Source organism: Rhodamnia argentea, chromosome 4 (genome assembly GCF_020921035.1).
Source record: "Rhodamnia argentea isolate NSW1041297 chromosome 4, ASM2092103v1, whole genome shotgun sequence".
Lineage (NCBI taxonomy): Eukaryota > Viridiplantae > Streptophyta > Magnoliopsida > Myrtales > Myrtaceae > Rhodamnia > Rhodamnia argentea.
In genome coordinates this window covers 14,626,757-14,651,712 of record NC_063153.1, presented here as the reverse complement: position 1 = coordinate 14,651,712, position 24,956 = coordinate 14,626,757, and the positions used below count along the sequence as shown (strand labels likewise).

At 39.0% G+C, this 24,956-nt stretch overlaps 3 protein-coding genes across 4 annotated transcripts; 2 read left to right on the top strand and 1 right to left on the bottom strand.

The window, feature by feature from the left end:
* Nucleotides 1-1,160: 1,160 nt before the first annotated feature.
* LOC115749131 (phosphatidylglycerophosphate phosphatase PTPMT2-like) lies at nt 1,161-4,372 on the top strand. The gene is made up of 6 exons (XM_030685828.2): nt 1,161-1,745; nt 2,300-2,422; nt 2,684-2,777; nt 2,903-2,985; nt 3,095-3,184; nt 3,835-4,372. Exons 1-6 carry the CDS (start codon nt 1,545-1,547, stop codon nt 4,105-4,107), a joined length of 864 nt encoding a protein of 287 aa, XP_030541688.2. The 5' UTR covers nt 1,161-1,544; the 3' UTR covers nt 4,108-4,372.
* A 1,299-nt stretch (nt 4,373-5,671) lies between these two features.
* Nucleotides 5,672-12,964, bottom strand: LOC115749130 (mitochondrial-processing peptidase subunit alpha-like). The gene is made up of 13 exons (XM_030685827.2): nt 12,823-12,964; nt 11,146-11,388; nt 10,729-11,025; nt 10,456-10,623; nt 10,160-10,327; nt 9,984-10,064; nt 9,743-9,809; nt 9,261-9,358; nt 7,425-7,497; nt 7,267-7,337; nt 7,091-7,140; nt 6,127-6,239; nt 5,672-6,037 (listed from the first exon to the last, which is right to left on the bottom strand). The coding sequence occupies exons 1-13, from the start codon at nt 12,859-12,861 to the stop codon at nt 5,985-5,987; spliced, it is 1,521 nt and encodes a 506-aa protein (XP_030541687.2). The 5' UTR covers nt 12,862-12,964; the 3' UTR covers nt 5,672-5,984.
* A 4,324-nt stretch (nt 12,965-17,288) lies between these two features.
* Nucleotides 17,289-23,305, top strand: LOC115749217 (ATP-dependent 6-phosphofructokinase 7-like). Of its 2 annotated transcripts, none has more exons than XM_048278205.1 (13): nt 17,289-17,653; nt 17,791-17,837; nt 17,955-17,994; nt 18,349-18,411; nt 18,505-18,642; nt 19,665-19,823; nt 19,943-19,996; nt 20,157-20,225; nt 20,309-20,438; nt 20,937-21,121; nt 21,894-21,942; nt 22,027-22,181; nt 22,714-23,305. In XM_048278205.1, exons 1-13 carry the CDS (start codon nt 17,303-17,305, stop codon nt 22,915-22,917), a joined length of 1,644 nt encoding a protein of 547 aa, XP_048134162.1. In that variant the 5' UTR covers nt 17,289-17,302; the 3' UTR covers nt 22,918-23,305. The 2 variants fall into 2 exon arrangements, with proteins under 2 accessions (XP_048134162.1, XP_030541806.2); XM_030685946.2 differs by having other exon boundaries at nt 20,856-21,121; nt 22,714-23,304.
* Nucleotides 23,306-24,956: the final 1,651 nt, after the last annotated feature.

Here is a 24,956-nt window from a genome sequence, read left to right as displayed (position 1 = left end):
GTCGTGGTTAAAACAATATTGTTTTAGTCTAAATTTGATTTTTAATATAATTTTTTATAAAAATATTTAAAATTTAAGGTTTAAAAAAAAAGTAGAAAGCCCTCATCGCTACCATCCCACCACTTCCGAAAATGGTCGATGATGGTGGGGAAATGGTCGGCAGGAGTTGCTGAACCCCAGCTAGGGGCTAATGACCCTCACCCGATTTGGATGAGGGCCAGCCAACCCTCTCCTGCAATCAGGCTTGTTGACCATTTCCCCACCAACGCATGCCCTTTCTGGCAATGGTGGGCGGCAGCGGCGGTGGCGAGGGCTCCAGCCCTTGCTAACAATTTTGCTTCTGCTTATCTTATTAATTATTTATTTAATTTTATCTTATTTTTAAAATTATTTTGAATAAAATATATAAAAAATCAGATTTGGACCAACACAACATCGTTTTAGCCATATCATCGTCGTGTAGGAGAGAAAATATTCCGTTAACTAAATTGGATTGAGTTAACGGAATAACTCGATTGTACTAATTTGTCAAATTTTATAATTTGATTGCATTTTTTGCAAGTTTTAGGACTTAATTGTACTTTCATGACAAGTTTTATGACTTCTAATGGACATATATATTCTTTAAAAAGTATTCTTAATTTTAGGTTCGATCGCAACTCTTGTTCCGAATACTTTTTTTTAAAAAAAGTTTCAACTTTCACTCTAGTTTCAAATCTACTCATGCCTTCAGTATTTGCCATCTGTTTCCTTAGATGATTAACATCATGGCCAATTAGAAATTCGCAATCAAAATTCGCGGCTTCTTCAACACCCTCGACTTCGTACGAAGTAACAATAACCTTTTGATATCGATAATCTTAAAGAAATGGGCGCGATCTATCGGAAAGCATGATCAGATTTGGGGAATGGGTTTGAAATTTCTTTCAGACAAAAAAAAAAATTCGAGGGCAAAATTGAGAATACACCTGAAGTAGAGGGGCGTTTTAGGAAATTTACCCCGAGAGACCTGGCCTGATCAGGCTTTTGAATTTTTTTTTTGAGTGGCGGAGCTCCAGAAACAACGATAGCCAAAGAAAGGGGAAAGAGAAAATGGCAGTTCAGTAATTTGATCCCAACACGGAGCCCAAATTCGGACCACCTCAGTCCCCATGCGTTTTGACTTCCAAATTTCATTTCGTCACTTTCCAGAACGAGGAGAGAGAGAGAGAGATAGAGAGAAATCTCCATGGAATTGATGGAGTTCTTGAATACGAATCTGGAGAAGGAAACGAATCCAATCGTGCACTGTCCGATTCCCTTTCCTTATTCTGTGCATCAACGAATCTGAGTGTGAACTCTCTCCAGCTCAAAAGCCTTCCCGAATCAGGGCCCCCCCAATCGCGATTCCTTGCATACCCATCTCCGATTCATTTGCCTTTCCTCGGCTTCCTGAGACCCCCACGTGCACCGGTGTGAGGTTGTCTGAATTGGTGGCGCTTCGTTCTCGACTTCGGTTTTCCCGGGTCGTCGAGATTCTGGGTCCGGAGTTAGGGTTAAGGGGGATGAAGATCGAGGAATTGGAGGATGTGGAGAGGGAGAGGGAGAGGGACGATGGGGTTCACGGGAAGATGGTCGTGAGCTACGATACGAAGATGGTTTTGGTGGGTGCGGGGGCGAGGATCTTGTTTTACCCCACGCTCTTGTATAATGTGTTTCGAAACAAGATCCAAGCTGAGTTCAGATGGTGGGATGAAATCGATCAGGTTTCATTCTGTTTCTTTTTTTTTTTTTGGTGGAAATTTAAGAAATTGCTGCGGTCTCCTTATGTGCATCCTGTTGACTATTTACCGAGACATGTTATGAGGTTTGGTTGGTTGGTGCGGCTGATTGGTCTTTGAGGGAGTGCTGGGAGGTGTTGATCAGATAGTCGAGAACTGCGTCTTTCGTATTGGTGTGTTCTGTGTGTTTTTGTGTGTTATTTGTTAGTTTGGATGGCTGAGAAGTGCATGTGAAGTAAATGAATGGGCACACCGGGAAGCTGGAGCGTTGACACAATCTTGGGCGCGGAAGGATTTTCTCTTCAGGTTTACAATTTTGAAAATCGAGGGAAGGTTAAGCTCATCTATGGTGGTGTTTGCTGAGATTAAATTTGCAGCTGATGGACCAGAAACATACTACTGTTGCTACTGAAAAGATAGTAGCTAAGTGCCTTTCATCGTTTATGAAATAAATTGTTTGTCCTGACCTTTCCAAAGATAGATACTAAGATTGATTTTATGGTATTCTCACAGAGTTGTTTTCTTTTGATGTTCTGCAGTTTCTTTTGCTGGGTGCAGTGCCATTTCCCAAGGACGTTCCAAGACTTAAGCAGCTTGGTGTTGGTGGTGTCATCACCTTAAATGAACCTTATGAAACTTTGGTGCCGTCATCTTTGTACCATGTGCGTATATCCTTGAGATCATGTCATGTGCTTATTTTTTGCCATGTGCTGAGTTTTCTCTACCAATTCATTTCCTCGGGACCCTTGCTCTCGACAGGGTAGACTATAAAGAGGGTTCATTTCATGCTATTGTTTGTGATACAGTTTCCATCCATGATTACCTATCAACAGATTCTTGAGATATCTTTCTTTTGCGAGCTGATCTATGTTTGGTTTGCTTATGATATCTTACTCACTACTTAACTCACTTGTTTGCTTCAGGCCCATGGGATTGACCACCTTGTAATGCCTACCAGGGATTATCTCTTTGCTCCATCTTTCATTGACATTGACCATGCAGTGGACTTCATTTACAGTATGACATCTTTGAAGCTGGCTTTTTGTTTTTCTGCATGTTCCTTTTGACTCTGGCTCTATGTTGTCGTCTCTGCCATGAGGATTTCTTCAATCATCTGATATTGTTCTGCTATCTTCGTTTAGGAAAGTCATCATGTGGCCAAACAACATATGTCCATTGTAAAGCTGGTCGTGGGAGGAGCACGACAATAGTGCTCTGCTATTTGGTAAGTTTCATCTCTTACAGAGGAATAGATGCATAACTTGTTATTTCTGGCATGGAAGTTTGTTCCTCTTTTTTATCAGATAGAAGATTGAGCTCCTCTTTGTTTGCAGGTAAAGTATAAACAGATGACTCCTGGTGCTGCTCTCGAATATGTTAGGTCTAGAAGGCCTCGTGTACTCCTTGCCCCTGCGCAGTGGAAGGTAAGGACAAGCTTGCTGGTTTTCGTTTTTGGATCGTGTTTATAGTTATTTCTTTCCTTGGTTGGAAAGGGATAATATGCATGTGATCAAGTCAAATTGAGTCAACACAATCGAATATTGAAGTTGAATTTTTGAAGACCTCGACTCTTGAGCTGGAATGATCATCAAGTTTTCATAAACAAATTTGACTCAAACTGCAAAACTAAAATTTTAGGATTTTTATTGATCTTGAAAATTCTGTTTCCTTGTGTCAATGTGCATGAGGGAGAGATAGGATTTTGACCTTTGGTGCCACAAAAGTAACTAAACACTTATTTGCTAAGGATTTGTTCATATTAAGCTAGCCCATGATCTCTATTCCTGTATTATCATACTAGTCGAGCTGAGACACGTGAGTCTAATCTAGTGACATGGACAAATAGATACCAGAGTCTAGTACTATGTTAATGACTCGATGAATGGTAGATTATAGAAGCTACGAGAGAAGTTTGGTTGTTCTAGCTGTAGATGTGCGGGTAGATGCTATTAGAATATTTTTGGCTTTAGTTTTAGCTGTATACGTTCTTATCCAGTGCGTTTTAGGCAATTGTGTCCTTGTCTTAACGGTTCTAAGTTATTGTTTGCCACTCCTCAATTTTTTTTCTGAGCAGGCAGTTCAAGAATATAGCAAGGGCCAAAGAACGATGGCGGTATGTTCTCCTTCAGGATCGGGGGACACAGTCTTTATAACAAAGGCTGATCTCGAAGGGTACCAGTGCACCTCGGAAGATAATTATGGTAAGGAGCTGGCCATCATCCCCAAGGTGACAAGGTCAAGACCCATGATTGCAAAGTTGTCTTGTCTTTTCGCTTCGCTAAAAGTATCTGGTGGTATTGGGAGTCTGCCAAGGCGGTTGCCAGTACCGGAGGCACGTGCATGCTAAGGCATTTGCATGTCATGGCGAGTCTTTTTGACGTTTGTACATGAAATCTTCTGGGAATAAGTTGTATTGAGTAGGAATTGTCCCCGGTATCTTGTGTCTAAGAGAGAGAGAGAGAGAGAGAAAAAAGGTCAAGTGAGTATGAAGATACGAACAAAAGAGCTATTGTTGTGTGGTGTATCCTGCTTCATTTTGTTGTAATTGAGTCTTTTCAGTGAATTCTGACGCTTTTTCTTGTTGGCAAATGGATTTACCCACTTGACGGTGATATCTGCGGTTACGGGTGTCCCTGGATTACCAAATACTCGTGGCGGGCAGCTTTTTGATTGCTTTGATCTTCGGGTTTTTATTAACTTCCTAGTTGACTGTGGCTGTGATACCAATGGTATGTTATGACATAGGATTTTCGAGAGGCCTTGGGGAGAGGCGAGTCCTGACACTTCGTAAGTCATCTCGACACTCAGCTGGCGAGTTTGGCTGCTGCCGGTGCTGTTGTTGGAGGTGGCTGTGCAGTCCGTGGCAGCCAGTCTCTCTCCTCCCCCTCTCTTCATGCGTCGTCGAGATAAGCTAATATATTCGATATTATAAAATTATAATTTACACATGTCAGCAGCCGCATGAACAGACTGGTTTTATGGGTTGATGAACAAAGGACATGATTATGAGAGTTAATTGCACAAATTAGAAGTCATTAGAAACGACGAAACGAAATGCATCCATTCGTAAATGTTGCACTTATACAAAAAGATGCATCTAGATATATGCAAGTCCATAATGTTGAGAAATATATGTTTGCTTCTTTAGTGAAACACACCTAAGTAATAGAAATGAACGATATGTCTAACGGCATGTTGTGTTTCGTATAATTGGCCTATCAATAGCATGGACAGCACAAAATTTAATATGGAAATGCTCGTGTCACGGTTCAGAGGTTTTCAAGCTCGAGGGACCGTGAACCATGCAAGAAGAACGGATGTCTCTCTCGGGTTATATAGAAGATTCTTAGATAGAAGATTCCTAGGGGCAGACAATATGTCAATGTATTGTACTACAGAGAATTTCTTGTAATATGATTGGACAAAAGCTGTGCACTCATATTAATAGATAGGGAGATGCATCTCTAGTCTTTATAAACATAGGTGTTCTCTCCCCTCAATTGTATGATCCTTGGGAACGAGAGTGAGAGCTAAGAAAGAAATTCCTTTGACATTTAGCTATGTGGCATAAATTGTCCAAAATAATCAGCCTTTAATGTAGCTTAAAATAATTTAAACTAACTAAAACAGCTCTAGAGTTACAAAGATAGTTAACCATTAGAATAGTTGTATTAACACTTTATATGGGAGAAATCCACTCCTAGGGATTGGCTTTGAGCCTTTCAACAAGAAGGTGAGGATGACGTCAAGTTATCATGTCCCAAAGTACATACCCTTTTCCAAGCATGAATCAATAATCATGAGTATCAAGCACTTGCTTCAAATATTAGTAAATGTTAAAAATGGCAACGAGCCAAAGCCGACGGCCAAGCCATATGTAATCTGTCCGAGTCAGGAGTTCAGCCAAGATATTGTTTTAAGAAAAATATTATTAGATCTAAAACATTGCACAAAATATCGCGAAAATATCCAGATGAGGTAGCTTACATCAGATGGCCATAAAAAATTAATAAGTAAAAACCAAAAGAGTCGACAGGCAAACTAGGCCCCAACAAAAATCTCCCGCATGAGCTGCTGCTTCCCTGTTTCACTGATTATCGTTCAACAAAGAATCAGAGTCCTTATTTTTCACCAGAAATGTGGCAAAGAGCGCTCGAAGATATGCACTGTTAAAGAAGGATAAACTGTAAAGACTATCACGTCACAAGCCAGTATAGTCAATCATCATTTCACGTGGAACTTCCTGCTGATCGAATCATAAGTCGGAAGATAAATAACTGCAAAAGCAAGGGGATTCCAATGTTAGGATAGATTGAGGTGCATAAGCTGACAATCCAGGAAAGAAAATCACAATCGCAGAAATTACCGTCCCCATATGATGCCATTGTTAATGGAGATTTTAGGAGCTTTTGGGCAATAGACGCGATATCCTTTGGTGTTACTTCATCAACAGCCTTTAGGAAATGCTCTACAGGTTTCCTGGAATGAATGAAGGAAATCTCCTTAAGATGACCAAGAAATTCTCAGAAACAAGTTGAGTATCTATTGTCAGATATGCAATATGCAAGTAAAAGCACCATGAGCTAGACGGAAAGAACCAAAGAATGATTACAGCAGTGGAGACTGCATTTTGGAACAATCTAACCAGCAAATCATGTAAACTAATACCATGTCAGAATAGCTTATTACGGACTGAAAGTCTGCAGAATCATAGAATAGAAAGTTAACAAAGATCTCAACAAATTCGGAAATGCAGACACCACAGAAAATATTGGTCCAGCAACATGTGAGATCAGTATGCAAGTCTCAAAATCTCCAGAACAAGTTCCTAGATCCAACCCAAAAGCTCCAGAAAATCTACAGGGACAGGCAAGTTTCTGAAACATGCACGAAGCTTTCTCCTAACCTTGAAAGGGCAGTTAGCTCCAATATGTACTTCTTTTCTCAGTCCAATTTAAAGAAGCATATTTCCAGGACACTTACGAGTCAAAAAAGCAAAACCCATAACTATCATCTAGGAAATTCCATCTGATTCTTTGAAGACAACTGAATCCCCTGGTCTCAAAAATCACAAAAAAATCATCTATAACTGGCAGGTAGACTACAAATTCAACCAGCCTCCAACACTTATCCTAAAAGTAGAACCTTTTTCGCAGGGGTCTTTGTCCTGCTACCCCATCAGCAAAAGACATGAAATCTTCCACGAGAAACAGTAGAAAACATATATAAAGTAAATTTGTAATGCAACAAACAAAGATCAGAGTTTCTTATGCAAAGACATAAAGATAATTCATCAGGAAATAGAAGCATAGTCTGTACATAGGTCTTACCTCTCACCATACGTCAAAACTTGTCTGGCTATATCTTCTGAGGCAACCATCTAAAGGAAAATAAGATTTTTAATAAACAATGTGAAAACTGATCCTTGAGAAGGATATGCATCAACTTAAGTCAACGACTAAGTCTATAATGCAGAGGAAATAAATAAGAGGCAATTTTCACATACTCTAGACTCTAAGTTCATCAAAATGGCTGCCCTCGTTGACATTTTGGCACGATCCAGCTGCACCTGATCAACTGTAAGCAAAATGAAGTACTCATTAATAGATTTCGGAGCAAACACTATAGGAAAAGCACTATCAACATAAAGGCGCAGCACTCAACCTTCTCCTGGTGTTGCTACTGCTATAAGCTCCCTTGCTGCAATATCAATGGCTTGGGCCGCAAAATCAGAACCCTGAAAGCCAGAAAGTTTAATTCCTTAAGTGCATAATTAGTAAATAAGGAAAAAGACCACAAAACATAAAAATTGCGAGTCAAAAAAGGAGCTGCAAATTCTTAAGATAATGGTAATAATTAAGTCAAGGAACTAGGGCTGAGCATGGTGCGGTTTGGTATGCTTTTAAGGCCAAAACCAAACGAAATCATAAAAATATGGTTTGATAAAAACTCAAGCCAAACCATTTTACTCATTGGAAGCCAACCGAACCAAACCATGACCAATGATATTTGCAATATCACCATAAGAGAAATACATTATCAATCTAAGCACCTTGATCCAAATTGACCAACAAAAGTCCAAATTGAACACAAAATATGATTTTCTTCAGGATGATACGTTGAACATCAATAACAAAAACATGACAACAAACATTGATAACTCTTGATCTATATCATATATGCAAACTGCGGTTTTTCAATTTGGTTTGGTTATGAATTTTTGGAACTCATGCCAAACTGCTAAAACGGTTCGGTTCAGTATGTTCAACAGGTTGACCTATATTATGCTCACCACTACCAGCAACCACTCGCATGAGATTGCCAAGGCATGTTTTTTGAAAAAGAAGCAAAAACAGGGCAAAGATCATTTTTCCCTGTATATCGTAACATCCTATTACTAGCATATTCTGGCCAACAAAAAGAGTCCAGAGATAAGAAAATTTATTGACAGCATCAACTTATTCAATGGTAAATTCATCACAAAATAGTCCTGAAGTAGGTAATATCAAAGGAAGAACAGGTGACCATGGAGTGTGGGAGCATATGATGAGAAGGAGAAAGTAATGGCAAAGTACAACCTAAAATTTTATTCAAAGCAATAATGAAAAAGTTCCTTATTCAACAGTTCATATTCAGGATTAGGATCTAGAATGATATGGCAGCCTACTCTAGATATTGTTTTAGTCTTCCAAAATAGGCTTAGTCAGAACCTTTCCTAAATATGACATCCATTGTTGCACAGGACTTCATGCTAAGTCATCCATCTTGTGCAGGACCTTCCTTGTTCAATATGCTATCTTCTCTGAAATTTCTCAAAATTCCATGCAGAGTTTGACGACACCTAAGCTAAATCATCAATATGCCTGAAGCGCCTATCCACTCAAAAAAACAAAAAAAGCAATTTCAAAGAAGAATTAAGTATCACATCTTACCACCGAGGTTGCAGTATACAACCAGGATAGTCCAACGAAGATAGACATTAAGCGACAACTTGACATGTCACCCTCTCCCAAGTCCATCTCAAGAGGAATATGGCATGGTCACTTTATGAAATGTCTCCTACCCTAGCAATGGTATACCTTCTAACCATTGTTGCAGCTCACTTTACGTAATTCACACCATCCTATCCATAACCAACTAGCTACCATTGTATACATGTCAGTCATATCAATAGCTGCTGATAACCGTAAATTTCAATATTTGTTCACCTTCATCGACTGCACAAAACGTTCAGTTCTATAGAAGGAATGTACTTCCACCTCTCAAGACCATTTTGTAAAACAGAGTCCCTGACTTATGCAGCTATTCAGTCCTTGTTTCTCTCCTTACCCTTTCTCCAATTCTTACTGAGCATATAACGAGTTTCCCCACATGAGGGGCCTCTTTGCTTCATAACATAAAAGAGCACCCCTTGCAGGAGAAGATAGTGGCATGCATAGTGAGGGAAAAGAATATCCACACTGTCACACAGAATGAAAAAGATTCTGAGAAGTGGCTTACGGTAGTTGCTTGAATGCCAAAAATGCCAGTGTTATTGTAGACGTTGCTGAAAGCTGAGAAGGACTGAACTTGGGGATACTCGTTTAAAACACGAAGATCTGCTCAATATACATGATGTCAATATGATTAACAACCCAAAATGCAAAAAATGTAGTCAAACATAAATTCAATAGGACAAGGGCACAGAAGGATATGCACCAGATCCCAAACCAAGTTAAATGTACCAAGTACTGTTATAACATTTACAGAATAATACATGATAATGGCAGCCCGATGCCCAAAGATCCCGCAATGCACGGGGTCCAGGGAGGTGTCAGAACACTTTGGGTCTAATGTACACAGCCTTACCTTGCAATTTTTGCAAGAGGCTGCTTCCATGACTCAAACTTGTGACCTCTAGGTCACACTCGGCAACAACTCCACTGTTGCGCCAAGGCTCCACTTCTTATAAAGAAAAAGACAAGAAAGTAATGATGACTCACATAACCGCGAATACATTCCCTTCCCGGGACCACCCGCAGAGAAGGATCCACCACCCCCCAAAAGCATCTACAAAAACACAAAATGAACAAAAATTGTCAAAAACCCATATAAAGGATTTCCTGTTGTTTCTTCATTCTGCTCCTATACTAATAGCAAAAGCCCACCAACTTCCTCTGAAGATATTAGAAAGATAAAGAAAATTGAATCCCACACAGCAATTACAAAAATCAGTATTGAGACCTGAAGAACAGTCAAAGTCATTGCTTCCTTCTCCTTATGCCATCCGCCAGGTAGTTCAAATGCAACAGCAAAGTGGGTTCTCTAACATACAAAGCAAAATTAATCATAGTTTCAAAAATCTAAAGCAAGTACAGCAGAGCTACAAGAAAACGTGGGAGAAAGATTATCATACGCACCCCTGATTCACCTTGACAACGATAATCACCTCCCGTATACACAGATTTGGGCTCCTCAAGATGGGGTACACCTGGCAAATCAGATACTAGCGGTTCGGCAATTGATAATAGTTCCTCGTGTTCTACCCCTGAAGCAGCAAGCACCATTCTAGAAGCAGTATAATGTTCCTGTAAGTTTTGTATGCACATCACTTTTAACCACAAAATCCACATGAAGAAGCAGTTAACCAAAAAGGGATAACTTCAGTTCTTGAGCCACATAGTATGAAATACAGACTGAATTCCCAAGGACTTACGGAAACAAATTCCTCTAAAATTGCACTGTTCAATCTGTTTATGGCAGACTCAGGGGCTAGAAGAGGATTGGCCAATGCACCGGAATAACCAGCGGAATGAAGTGCTTCTAGAAGCAAGCCATGTGGGTTATTCGAGACTTCAGCTATCTCAGCCTTGACCTTTTGAAGCTGGATGTGATCAACATTTGAAGAAAAGCACTACATCATTTAACAACTTACTGGATTTAAAGGAAAATATATCAGCAGTTAAAGCAAAGATGTAATAAAACACACCTGTTCATTGACCTCCCAATCAAGGAATGCAGGGTTCCTCACAGAATCAATAAGCAGTTCAACCATTTCAGGAACATAAGTCTTCAGGGCATCATAGGTATATCCCATGTGCTCTCTAGAAGCTGAAGCTTGCACATTGCCACCAATCGCCTCCACTTCCCGGACGACGCGTAAATGGCTACGGTTCTTTGTGGTCTTAAAGGCCATCCGTTCTAAGAGATGTGTGGCTCCAGAAGAGATTGGGGTCTCATAAATTGAGCCACAATCTACATATAAACCTATTGAAGCAGCAGGATTCTGGTAACCAAAACAAGCAAACACAACTTTGTCAAATAAGTTTGAACAAGGCCATGCCCTTTGGATGGAGACATTGCAGAGCACAAAGACGCACAATGAGAAAGAAGAAAGCCTACATACTGTGGATGTTTCAGAGGCTATTTGGACGCCATTCGGAAGAACTGAAATCTTGGTTTTACCCGGTTCAACATAATCTGGCAATGGTGGCGGAAGGTCAAGACCTGAAAGTGGATATTCAAGGGGAGTCGAAGCACTGGAGCTCCCACCAGTCAGCCAGCTCAAGATGCCCCCTGAAGATGAGGATTTTGTCGCGACAGTGCTGGCACTGGCAGATCTCACCAACTGCTTGTTGCAAGCATGGCCCTACAAAAAAGATACAACAAATTACAACATACATTTTCATGGCCATATTCTAGACAAGCGTATAGCTTAACAGAATGTACATAATGAAGCAAGGTGTAGCAGCTAAGTAAATTCAAAGGGAACACAATAAGTAAATGCAACTAAGAAGGTGTATAGCCTTCTTTGACCAAATTTGAAATGCCAACACAACTCAGAGAACTTTCTTTTGATGAAACTGTGCAGCAACTACATCCACACTTCAAAGAGAATAACATGATCCACACAAATACAGCCTATAGGGACAAGATCTCATAATGACTATTTTGGTTCCATCCACAGACACTACTGAGAACATGACAAGGGCTGCTACTCGCTATTGGGACTCTGAGTTGGACTCTTCTCAGTCCCAGTGTGGTTGATCATCCCCTTGGACCAGCTATTGATCGTCGCCTTAGCAAGCTATGGACATTGTCCAAAATTAAAAAGGAGAATGTGAAATATTTGTCAGTAACTCCACAAGTTAAACTTTTGAGTGGAATCAGATATGGGTGGACTTATCAACTAGATTTCATCTCTACATCTTCACCTTACCAAAGAAACATCGGCTTCCACTGAAATTACTAAACACCATTTCCAAAGCGAATTTTTGTGCTGCAAGAAACCAGATTACATTGGAAATGCCACAATGAAGAACTGTAAGGCACAGCAACTCGGGTTCAATGGGTCTCTAGTCTTCATGTATACAGGGTCATGGTAAGGTAGAAGCAACATGCCTAGTGTTGCAAGGCAGATAGAGGTCAGCCATTCAGGAGTGTAGTCTCAGACAAGATGGAAGCAAAGCATTGAGATTGGAGGGAGGCTTCTGATCAAGGAATGCGAGCTTGAACGAACTTTGATACATGAGGCTTCTGATTGAGGAACACGAGCTTGGAGGTGCAAGATGTGAAATCGTATTACTTTGGAGTTTGGAAGACAGACCGATAAAATGGTCTTTGCATTGCCAACCATTCACGAATTTTAAGCAGGATTTCAACTATAAACCTAATATTTGCACATTTTCTTATCCGATCTCTTCGAATTTCACGTGAGGCTGAATCTAACTCCAATTCAAGTCACCGGGAACTCCTAAAATCAGGAGCACCTCAACAGTCCAAGCTCTTGGATACCACGTTTCCATCAATTACACAAAGGATTTGTTTAAGGCCCCATATTGGCGAGCAATCCAACCTCACAATCCCAACCGTCATTCCCTCTCGCTAATCTCTGAACTTTCCAAAATCCCATGGACAACGAAGCGGTCTACAATCAACAGAAGAAGAGGAATTCGAAGAATCCCCATTGAGCTAGTGACAAGCTCATTATAAACAGCTCATCCAGCTAAATCGAATCGGATTAAGAACGCCGAAATCAGTGTAGATCAGACTGTCACTTCTCGAAGAACGAAACGAAACTGACCTTCAAAGCCCTAAGTCTCGAAGCTGCTGCTCGATACATGTTCGATCTTCCGTGTCCTCCCTACCTCGTCGTCTTCTTCTTCTTCTTCTGTAATCTGGATATTTGGGCTTCTAGCTGCGAGGAGAAGCAGTTCTACTGGTCAACCGGACACCGGCTGGAGCGGTTCACTGGCTGGGGGTTCGGGTGGAGTAGCTGATCGATTCGACGGGCCGGGCCAATAGGAAGACTCTAAGGCCCATTTTTCCGGGCTTGTTCCATATGTCCAAGCCCACTCAAACTTGACGAATCACTTCGATGGCCCAATGGGCTTGTGTCCTTGCTTCCCGCTCCGATGATTGTCGGAGATGTGCGGGACGGGTGAGAGCAATACTCCGTGATGATTAGCCGGTTGCTCGAAGAGTTTCGTAGAATCAATCTTTTAATCCCTAAGGCTGTGTTTGGTTATCTGAATTTTTAGCTAAAATAGGATTGGATGTAATAAGATGTGAAATGTAGGGATCTTACTATATCCGATCGATAATCAAAATAGTAAAGCCAAATATTTTTATATGATATCATGTTCATTTTTTTGACATGTATATGAGGGTAAATGAACTCGAAAATGCACAAAAAAGGATATAGCAAGAATCACTCATGTTTGACTGCCAGAAAAAGCACATATATATAAACGAAGAAAACCTCTGGCAATCAACCAATGACTATTGTATAATATAAACCTTAAACGGAACCTTCGCTAATTAGAGCATCCAAATTCACATGTTCGACTATAAAAAGAAATGTAGACGAGTTACGATGATATTGTCGATATAAATCAGATAGTGAATGCCAAATCCAATCAAAGAGAGAGAGCACAATCATTCAATTCGTGATTCTAAAAAATTAGAGTGCTTCAACTCGTTTGTCGCTTTCTTGAAACTTTTACGTAAACCAAAAAGTTATGAAGGAAAAAGAGCTTCGGCTCTCTGCTTTTGATGAACTAGAGAGTTATAGAGAAAAAGGAGTTTCAACTCTTTTGCCGTTTTTATGAAGTTTCAACATAAACCAAAGAGCTCTATAGGAGACTTGAAGTTTCAACGTGAGCCAAAACTACAAAAACTACAAAAAAGAAGGAGAAGAAGAGGATAGTGTTTCTTTAGAAATTTGCTTGCCCCTCACTAGCTTAAAAAAAAGGTCCTAAACTAGTTTATTTTTTCTTTAGAATTAGAAACATTATTTTCAAATTTGAATTTATTCATTTGAAATTTGGGTTGTTCTACTTGGTTTTTCAGTCATACTGGAACCCGTAGATATTCTAACTCTTTGACCTAGTTATTTCCACATTAACAATGTTTTAAATTTTATAAGACCTTATTTTAGTGCTATTCTTTTGAAATATGTTTTAACCGGCTTAAAAAAAGTCATAAATTTATAGTACGAATGTAAATTTAGTAATGAAGCTTTCAATTTGCCTAATTTAGCTCTAAGCTTTTTGATGATTTGCCAATATGGCCTTTACAATCAAATTTGGCCATAAATTGCTAACATGAATGCTAACCATCCTACATGATACGGTTGGCGCCGATGTAGATGAATTTTTTTTTTTAGTTTTCTGATTTTTTTCATTTTATCTTTTTTTTCCGTTACCTTTTATTTCTTTCTTTTTTTTTTTATTTCCCTTCGCTGGCCTCAAGTGAGGGCGTCATGACCCTTGCTAGATTTATATGAGGAGCCTAGAGCCCTTGCTATAGCCAGTGAGGGTTAGTGATAATATAGCAAAGAAATGAAAAAAGGAAAAAAATCGTAAGAAATTCAAAGAATTCTAAAAAATAGATAATTTGTTCATATCAATATCACTTATGCCACGTAGGATGGTTAACATCCACATCAATGATTTTTGCCCACAATTACCAATGACTAAATTGGCAAAATCGTCAAAATGTTTAAGATTAAATTGGCCAAATTGAATGATTTAGAACTGAATTAATATCTTTATAATAAGTTCATGACTCTTTTATAATTTTTCCCAGTGACCCCGCTTGAACGAAAAATAAATTTTAGCTATTTTTATTAAATTTATAGATGGATATATAATCTACAATCAATCTACTTTATAGTGGGTCCCCTCATAAATATATTGGAGAGACCTAAAAGCAACTTTCAGAAAAATATTTTTCAAATTTTCTAGTGTTCGTTTCACAAAAAATAAATAAGTCAAGGAAAAACATTTTCCTTTATGAAAAAGTACCTTCAAAAGGGAAAAAATGATTTCCTCGTTTCGATAAAAGGAAAATATTTTTCCTTAGTTTTCTTTCCTCAACTCCTTCACATTTTTTTAATCAAAATTTTTATTTTTATTTTTCTCTTTTTTTTTTTCCCTTCTTCTTCAGCTGGCCTCGGGTGAGCAAGGCCCATGATCTCAAGCCTCGCCGGTGATTGGCCGAAGAAGACGAAAAAGGAAAAAATAAAAAATAAAATTTTTTGAATACTCTAAAATATAAAAAAATAAAGTAAATAAAAATAAAAATAATTAAAAGGAGTGGACGGATGAAAATTAAATTCAATTATCCATACCAAATGGCGGAACATATTTTTCGGTTCATTTTCAGGTGGATGAAATTGTGCATGAGTCTATGAAACCAAAAATATTTTCCGCCTTTTGATATAGATAATCGAATTTGATTTATCCATTTAAAAGTATTCATTTCATTTCATGTGAGTAATTTATTTCGCTCTAATGGCTAGATTACAAGACTTGCAAGGGTCCTAGTGATGAATATTATAATTTGACCACGTCTAATTGAGGAAAAAAATTTCATATACCCTTTCGGTCGTGTACAACTACGTTGTTGAGTAATGATATCAACACATTGTGGCCTAGTACCCAAAAAAATCTTCAACTTTAGCATTTGTGACAATTATATCCAAAAAATTTTTTTTTGTTTCATAAAAAACCCATAACTTTTACTTTTGTCTCAATTCTACCAGTCTAATACTCAAAAAAATCCTCAACTTTAACACATATTCCAATTATATCCAAAAAAATTTTTATCTCACAAAAAAATCATTAAGTTTTACTTTTATCTCAATTCTACCACCGTCACCTTTCTATTTATAATTAACGTTAGTTAGTCTTATGTGACTCAAATTTTTTCGCCAAACTTATCAATGAATATTTGAAATTTAGAAATAGTAGGTTTAGATAGTTCATCCGAATATCTCTATGTCTAACCATTCTTTAGGCTATTAAGTGTCGAATAAAATACGAAACGTACTATCTTGAGTGACTATGGAGGTTTTTTTGGGTATTACGCCACACATTGTTAATATTTTTTTTTTCAAGAGCTTAGCATGTGAAATGGTTGCTTTCACAATTTTTTTTAAATTTCTTCCACAATCATCTCCCAACTTTACATGTTGAATTATGTACGTGTATATTAATGATATTACAAAGACAAAAACAATTTTAGATTCTCTCAATTTTTTTTTGAAATAATTATTGGTGGTGTTGATCAAGTAATCAACCAACGATTGGAAAAAAAATGGAAAATTATGCATTGCCCCTGAGTTTTTAAATCAGTGCCATTTTACTCTCTTAAGTCTAAATCGGGGATAATGACATAAATAGTCCATGAACTTTGATTCAATATGCAATGTAATCCCTAAATTTTTAATTTATTCAATGTGTCCCTAAACTTTAGCCCAATGTGCAATGAGGTCCATGAACTTTCATTTTTTTTCAATATGATTTTTGAACTTTTGATACATGATCAAGTTAGTTCATCAATTATATGAAAATATACAATGTTATCCTTTTATTAATTCAAGTTCATGATTGAATATTTTCATATAGTCTAAGAACTAGATTGAACATGTATCAAAAGTTCATGGGTTATATTGAATAAATTGAAAGTTTAGAGACTATATTGTACATTAAGTTAAAGTTCTTAGACTATTAATATCATTTTCTTTAAAATTATGTCATGGTGCCCTTGAAAGCTCCTTTCTTCACTGTGACGTCCAACATTCGTGAAATGACACATGTTGCACCCAATTCTATAGGATGTCCTACGATCAATACAAGATGGGCGATATTTATCGAATTTGACATTTAAAATGGCTAGCCAATTCTATATGACTCCGCTTGAATGGATTGAAAATTGAGCTTTAGCCAAATTTCCCCTTTTAAATCTTATTCATAGCTGTACATTATAGTGAAAACGCGATGTCATTGGGTCATAAAGTAAAATTTTAAAGATAATCGGTTACAATTTGTGACAAATTACATTCTAAAGGGTTAAAATGAAATTAGCTAAAAACATTGGTGGGCAAACTATCACGTTTGTTTCGATAAATAAATAAATACATATATGTAATGTTTGTTCCGACAAAAAAAAAAAACCTCGTAAATGTTTTTGTCCTTTTCTTCCCCTCTTTTTTTAATATTTAATCGATTTTCATTTCAACGTGCTACGTTCGGGTCAAACAGTTGTCTCCTACTTTCATGGCGCTCGCTGCTTCTCTCTCCTCGGTCTCGCTTCTCTCTCCATTCCAATGGAGTACATTCACTCCGTGTCTCCCGCATCGCGCTTCGACCCATAAAAGCCCTCCTCGGATCACTTCGACCATGGTGGTGATCGCCGCGAGTGACACGACGACCTGCAGACACGAACGCAGAGTCTTCGCTCCCCAATATCGAGGAGGTTGTTCGCCGTTCGGACAAGGAAAAAAACCGGCCAAAATTGGTGCCTACGTGAGCAAGATGGGCGGCAGTTCGAAGAAGATCGTCACCGGTGACGCCGGTTACGTCCTCGAGGACGTCCCCCATTTCACCGATTACATTCCCGATCTCCCTGTTCGTTGCGCGCTTCTTCTGTAGCTTTACTCCAATATTTATTCATGTTCATGCAGAGACTTCTTTTTTCCTTTTGTGTTGCGTTGTCTTTTTAACATTACCTTCATGTTGATTCTCGTCATCACATGTTCTGGCAGACTCATTGCAATCCCTTGCAAGACCATCCTGCGTATTGTGTCGTGAAGTGAGTTCCATTCTTTTGCTCTTTGTAAATTCACATGAAAACTTGTTGCCATTAGTCGTGAATGCAGCAAATCGTTCCTCCTCACCGTTAATAACATACTGTTACATTTCGAACCAGGCAGTATTTTGTTCACGATGAGGATACTGTCACAGAAAAGGTCAGTTTATACTTGCGAATTCTTTATTGTCTCTGTTTGTTTGCGTGTGCTCGGTTCGATGGTGGTGAAAGAATTTCAGGGTAATCAGCCATGCCCTTGATTTTTGAGAAACAGATTTTGGTTTCATTGTTTTGGTAATACCCTTGAAGTATTTCAACTCATTGACTCTGATTGTTGAAGTTTTATTCATCAAGGCGTGCTGCATAGTTGTCGCCTTAATTCAAAGATTGAATCATATGATGGAACTTTGGCATGCTCGGTTGTTATAATTTAGAGTTTGTAGATGCATTAACTCAGAATGCAAAAGCTCCTCTTAGTTGTTGTCACTTAGTCAGGTTGGATTCCATTTTGTAGGTTATTGCCCACAAAAACGGTCCCAGAGGTTTACATTTTCGACGGGCTGGACCTCGTCAAAAGGTATGATGGTGTTTCTTGAGCATGAAAATAGGTATGTAGATTGGAGTATTTATTGCTGGGGAGCTGACAGCGATTCTTGAATGAATTTTTTAGGTCTATTTTGAGCCAGATGAGGTTCATGCATGTATTGTCACATGCGGAGGTCTCTGTCCAGGGCTCAACACCGTCATCAGGGAAATCGTGTGCGGATTGTACCACATGTATGGTGTGAAGAGAGTTCTTGGAATTGATGTAAGTAATCAGTGTCAATTCTTCTTTGTTGCTTTTCTAGCTGTGTTAAATGCTGTCCATTAGTAGAAGCAGCATGAGGTCCAATGTGACAATAACGAGAGGTTTTTTTTTTTTTCCTTTCTTTTTTCCCCTCAAAAGCTAGGAGAAGTTGCAAGCTTAGTGTACCATGGTGTTCATGGTATCAGTACCCATACTCAGTGTACCATGGTGTCCATTGTATCGGTAGCCATTCTCAGAGTCAAGGCAGCATGGAAATAATTTCATGAGGACTCACTCCAATGTTTGGTTCGAGGTCCCAAACTTTGTCGCAAAAATGTCACCTCTGGAAATTTTAGAAGGAGAAAGGGACGAGAGGCTCTTTTAAGACCTTTCCCATTTTCATTCTTATAGATGAATTAGGTAGACTCTCAGCATATTCCTACCGCTAAGGTTAGATTAGGAAAGGTGCTAGAGGGTTGAGGAGGCATTTTGAGTGCAAGTTCGTTGCTTGGTAGAGGAAGAGCTTGGCATTTTAATCTTTCTGTGGGGTTGTCACTTGCAACGGATTGGCCTCCCCCACCATTTTCTTCTTTTGCTAATTAAACCAGTTATATCTTTCTTTTCTTGTAGTGGTACAAAATCAATTAGCACTATGTTTTCTGACATGAAGCGCATGCTTTATCAGCAAGGTGATTCTTAAACGTGACCTAACTTTTTTTTTTTTCATAAGAGATTATGAGCCACAACCAAGCAGATGAGGTGGTTTAAATTTTCACATGTCTGCTGGTTCTGCACCACTTCAAGTTCCTTCTTCAGGTCTTTGGATGGGATCATTTACCTACAGAGTTGAGGTGGTGGCTGGGCCGAAAGAACCCTCTTTATGTTCTTGTACAAGTGAAAGAAAACTAGACTAGCTTGTCGACACATACTGCACTGACAAAGCATTGTTAATTACATCCCTCAGTTTTGCTTTTCTATGTCAATGTGAAGTGTTTTATCTGGAGGAAAACTTGCATTCGTACTAAGGTCAACATATTATGCAGGGTGGTTACAAGGGCTTTTATTCTCGAAATACCATCCCTCTTACTCCAAAAGTTGTCAATGATATCCATAAACGTGGTGGGACCATCCTTGGAACTTCGCGAGGTGGCCATGATACCTCAAAGATTGTTGACAGCATCCATGACCGTGGAATAAATCAGGTCACTTTAAGACATTGATCAGTCAGAAAGCTGGGTTAACAGTTGCATTAGGATTCAGTTACACTTTTTTTTGCTTCTTCGATGCATCAGAAATAGTTTCTCTTGTTCTCTTGTTCCAGGTTTACATAATTGGTGGAGATGGAACTCAAAAGGGCGCATCTGTCATTTTTGAGGTAGAATAGGAACCATAGGATACTAATCAATGTCATTTATACATTTCAACAAATGTTGAAGTTCTTTCAGTACAAAATAGTTATTGGTCGGATTTCTGAGCAATAATCGTATTATGTCTATTCTATTTTCTTGTGTAATTTTTCCACTACACTGCTTCAGGAAATTAAGAGGCGTGGTCTTAAGGTAGCAGTGGCAGGAATCCCAAAAACCATTGATAATGACATCCCGGTAATTCATGCATAACCCAATCTCTGAAAACGCTGTTGATGGATCTCGAAGCCTTTGTTTGAACTACCTCCTTGTTTAAATAGGTCATAGACAGGTCCTTTGGCTTTGATACTGCTGTTGAAGAAGCTCAACGTGCTATCAATGCTGCACATGTTGAAGCAGAAAGTGGCGAGAATGGCATCGGTCTTGTGAAAGTGATGGGTCGCTATAGCGGTAATTTGCCACATGCCCTCACTTTACTTTCCATGATGCTTGATCAGGAAAATCTTTACCAAATTAATTTCTCTGGCTTAAGAGGTTTTATCAGGACAAGAAAAGCAAAAAAGGGGCAATGCGAACTTGAAAGATAAGATTCAGGAATTAAATTGACTTCCTATATTGTGCCTCTAAAAGCATATTGACCTACAAGTATAAACATCCAGGAATCCAGCTTGAACTCTTGGCCACAGATTTTGCAATTGTAAATGTCTAATTGGTGATGAATAGAAGTTGCTATTGAAATTTGAATTGCAGAAAGTCAATGCAATTTTCATGATGCAATTTTCATGAGTGCATATGCTTGTTTCTTAATGTAACCAGTTATATTCAATGTTTTATGTTCTTTTTATGCTGAATGGAAATAATCTGCAGGGTTCATTGCAATGTATGCTACTCTTGCTAGCAGGGATGTCGACTGTTGCCTCATTCCTGAGTCGCCCTTTTACCTTGAAGGGGCTGGTGGATTATTTGAGTATGTAGAGAGACGGCTCAAGGAAAACGGGCACATGGTTATTGTCATTGCTGAAGGTGCAGGGCAGGAGCTTCTTTCTGAGAGCATGCATTCTGCAGATAAGAAGGATGCTTCCGGAAACAAGCTTCTCCTAGATGTCGGCCTTTGGCTATCCCAGAAGATCAAGGTGACTATCCTACTTAAATTACTGTCATGAGTTTGATGCTCATATCATTTTATGGGACTTTTCACCCTTTTTGAAACTTCATGCAATTTGATTCTGATTTAGCAATGAGAACATTGAAGAGTCTTTCAATTAAGTTTTGCTCTGTATATCTTTGTTTTTGGCTGGTAGATTATAGTTCTAATTGCTCCTGCTTGACTTATTCATTAATTATGTATTGAGCGTGACCCGATAAACTTGCTTGCACTTTCTCTGTTCTCAAACATCCTGGTGGCTGTTGTTTTATAGGATGATGTATGTGATTGAGGTGGAGTGTCTCGATTCAGTGATACAGCACGTTCCGGTAATAGTCTAGAGGTGTATATTTCTAATCTATTAGCATGGTCTGTTGCATTATCATGTCAATGTACACCCATGTCTGTTTTCTCTACCAGCAGGATTACCACGAGTTGAGTGTTGGTTATTGCTCCTTTATTAAGATAGCAGAGGGAATGCATTAGTTTGATTTTTTCCAGACTGGTGAGCATTATCTTGTAACTCATATTTGGCTTTCGTGATTTATTGCCTCTTTACAACACAACCATAAATAACTCTCCAATGAGATGGAGATTCAGAGGCCGTGATAATCTTGTTTGCTAGTATCCGAGTCAAAGCTCTGCTATAAGTAGTCTTGGGGACGGTTAAATCAGATGATGCTTCCCCATTCTGCATCATCTGTTTCTGATGCTGGACTTCAGACTCTATCATGAAATCTTAAGATTTTCCATTTTGGCAGGGACATTTCACCAAGAAGAATAAAATGATCATAAATCTCAAGTATATAGGTCAGAAATATTCTTGCTCTCTTAAACTTGAATGGCTGGGAAATGACTATTTCATTCAATATTCCTCTTTGTTTTGTTCTGCAGATCCTACTTACATGATCCGGGCTGTCCCAAGCAACGCTTCTGACAATGTATACTGTACGCTTCTCGCTCAAAGTGCAGTCCATGGGGCAATGGCAGGTTATACAGGCTTTACAAGTGGGCTTGTCAATGGAAGACATTCGTACATACCTTTCTATGTAAGTTCATTCTATCCCATTTACATAAAGGAAGGATGCCTACCTTTGTCATTCATTTCAGTGGATTGAGACAGCAAGCAGATTCTGAAAGCAATAAGAAACATGATTAGCTGATAGTATGCAATTAGTTTCAACCAGTCTGATTTTGAATCCAGACCAAGACAGGAAAAAAAAAAAATCTTCTACTGAATGGACCCATGCTTCCTTCTATATCTATGTTATGTGTCGTATCAACATTCTGAAAAAGAATTGCTTTGGCAACTCAATTTTGTGCTGAATATCAGTGAGTTACTCACCACTATCTAGTATGCTTTATGCAGAAAATAGCAAACCACGGTCCCGATTGCTTCCGAATTTCCAGCTTCTACATGCTCTCTCATGTTTAAGCTGACTATCTCTGATCATGCATATGCATTTACTGATCAAAAGAAGTAAACTATTGGATCATGTGACAACCCAATCACTCTATTTGCTTATAAGACTGGAGATTACTTCTTATAGTCGACTGATGATTCTCTTAATTGTTCTGCAGCGAATTACTGAGAAGCAAAACAAAGTTGTGATAACCGATAGAATGTGGGCGAGGCTTCTGTCGTCAACTAACCAGCCTAGCTTTTTGACTGCGAAAGATGTTATCGAGGACAAGAGAGAAGATGAGTCACCAACCCAGTTGTTAGATAACCAGAGCAACCCGGATATGAGCAATTTGGTCAAGAAAGAGATCTACTGCAATTGACTTGGATCTCATGCTCGAACACAATGTAGTTTAAGTTATAGCTTTATCCCGACGTAGGTAATATGGGCATGGCGCCATTGCCCAAATCAATGAGTCTGCTGTTGCCACTACCATCTTTTATGTTTCTTGGCTCCACCGGTGAGGCTCATGGGGTTGAAAATCCTTCCTTGCTGAACCGGCTTTTCTGAACTCGTGATTATGCTGGTGTATTGATCTGTTATTTTCAACAAATATTCTTTGATATCCTTACGAGAAGAAATTCCCGATCATCCTTTAAAGTTTTGTTTTACCCCTCAGCTAGTTTGTGTATAGGAAGCCAAAACCAAAATGAAGGTTGTTGAGTTTTGACTTATTCGTCATCACTTATGCAACCGGATTCGTTTTCACTAGTCGAATGAAACCATTCACAGATTCCTTCTTGTCCTGTCTTTCGAATGGGGAGAAATCAAGCTGACCCGTCGTCATTAACCTATTCATTGCTCCTGTATAAGTATGGAAGAGAAACAAGAAATTTCGCGTATGTAAATGTGTCATAGATCGATAAAGGAGTTCTACGAGATACTGGTCTACAGCACTTCTTAGGTACATTTGGAAGAGGAGGAAGAACTAGAAAACCATCAAAAGCGGCTCTCTCTTTTTTTTTTATCGGATGTCTCCGAAGAGACAAAAAGCGGCTCTCTTTGGCAAGCTGATACATGTAGTGGTTTAGTTGTGAAGACAGATATCACGCAATCCGGAAGCCAGTGTTATTCAATAATGAATGGTTTCTTGTATGGCGAAAGAAACGAGTATAAAGATTCCAAAACTTGATAATGTGTCCTGCCGATTTATCTCGTTAACCATGCACGAAGCCACTTTGTTATTCTGATGTAGAGATGATATCAAAGTAAGCAAGACGTAGGGAGTAATGGAAAACCGAACTCGGTGCCTGTAGATATGTCCATAAGAGCAACAGAGAAACATTGGCATAAGCATGATGAACGTCTATTGCCCTATGCTCGGCTAAGGGAGAAACAACAGATCAGAGCCGGCATTTCCTACGCTGGGACTATGACCAGGACACATCGGCCTAAATGCCTCCCGAGGATGTTTTCAACCTCCTCGGCCATCTTCCTTAGCATGCTTTTCAAGCATTGCCCGCAAGGGCATGTTGTCGTTCTCCAACTTCAGTTTCCTTACTCGAGTCAATTCGAGCGGAGTAGGAAGAGTATCCAGACCAGTGCGATCCCAAAAACACTTAGCTTATTCAGAGCCATTGATGATCAAAGCAAGGTGGAATGCCACAATACCCGGTGCCAAGCAAGTATATATGGCTCTTTGTTGGTCATTCTATGAATAAACCTGGAAATTGACGAACCCCGGATGGAAGCAAGTGGCATTGCTGTGCATGGAAGATAAGATTTATATCGAGTTAATTGAATCAAATGAAATCTGTCTCATTCCAATATCGAGGCAAACCCTTTTCGTTCCGTCTAATGTAGCGTCCATGAAACAGAGTAGTTGGCTAAGGGATGACTAGCTCAGGGATGACTAAGTAGTGACAGAGGTTAACCCCAAAGGATCGGCAGAGTAGCGAATCGATTGATATGAATGCGACAAATTCATATACAAATCACGCTTTTCCACTGGACATATATTTGGGGCCCTACTCGCTACTCGGGCTTTCTCGACGTGGACATGGCGTACATTCATCGGTTCATCCAAGAGGTTACCGATCTATACGACATGAGATTGGCATATGCAAAGTCCACTTCTATATGGAAATGGGAGACCACATCCGAATTGCGTTTATAACCTCAATTCACATCAAAGTCTGTTTTTGTGCTTAGCAAAGGAAAACGGGAACTGCTTAAAGGCTCACTGAGACTGTAACTGGATTTGTTCTCCGGTTTAGCAACACAGCTTGCTAGCTGTGCTTTTCCATAGATGGATAAAACTAGTTCATCCTTATACCGCAAGCAAAGAGCCTTAGCCTTCAGCAATCAGCAACTAGTGAGACTCAACCAGATAAGATAAAAGAAGAATCTGTCAAGCAATTA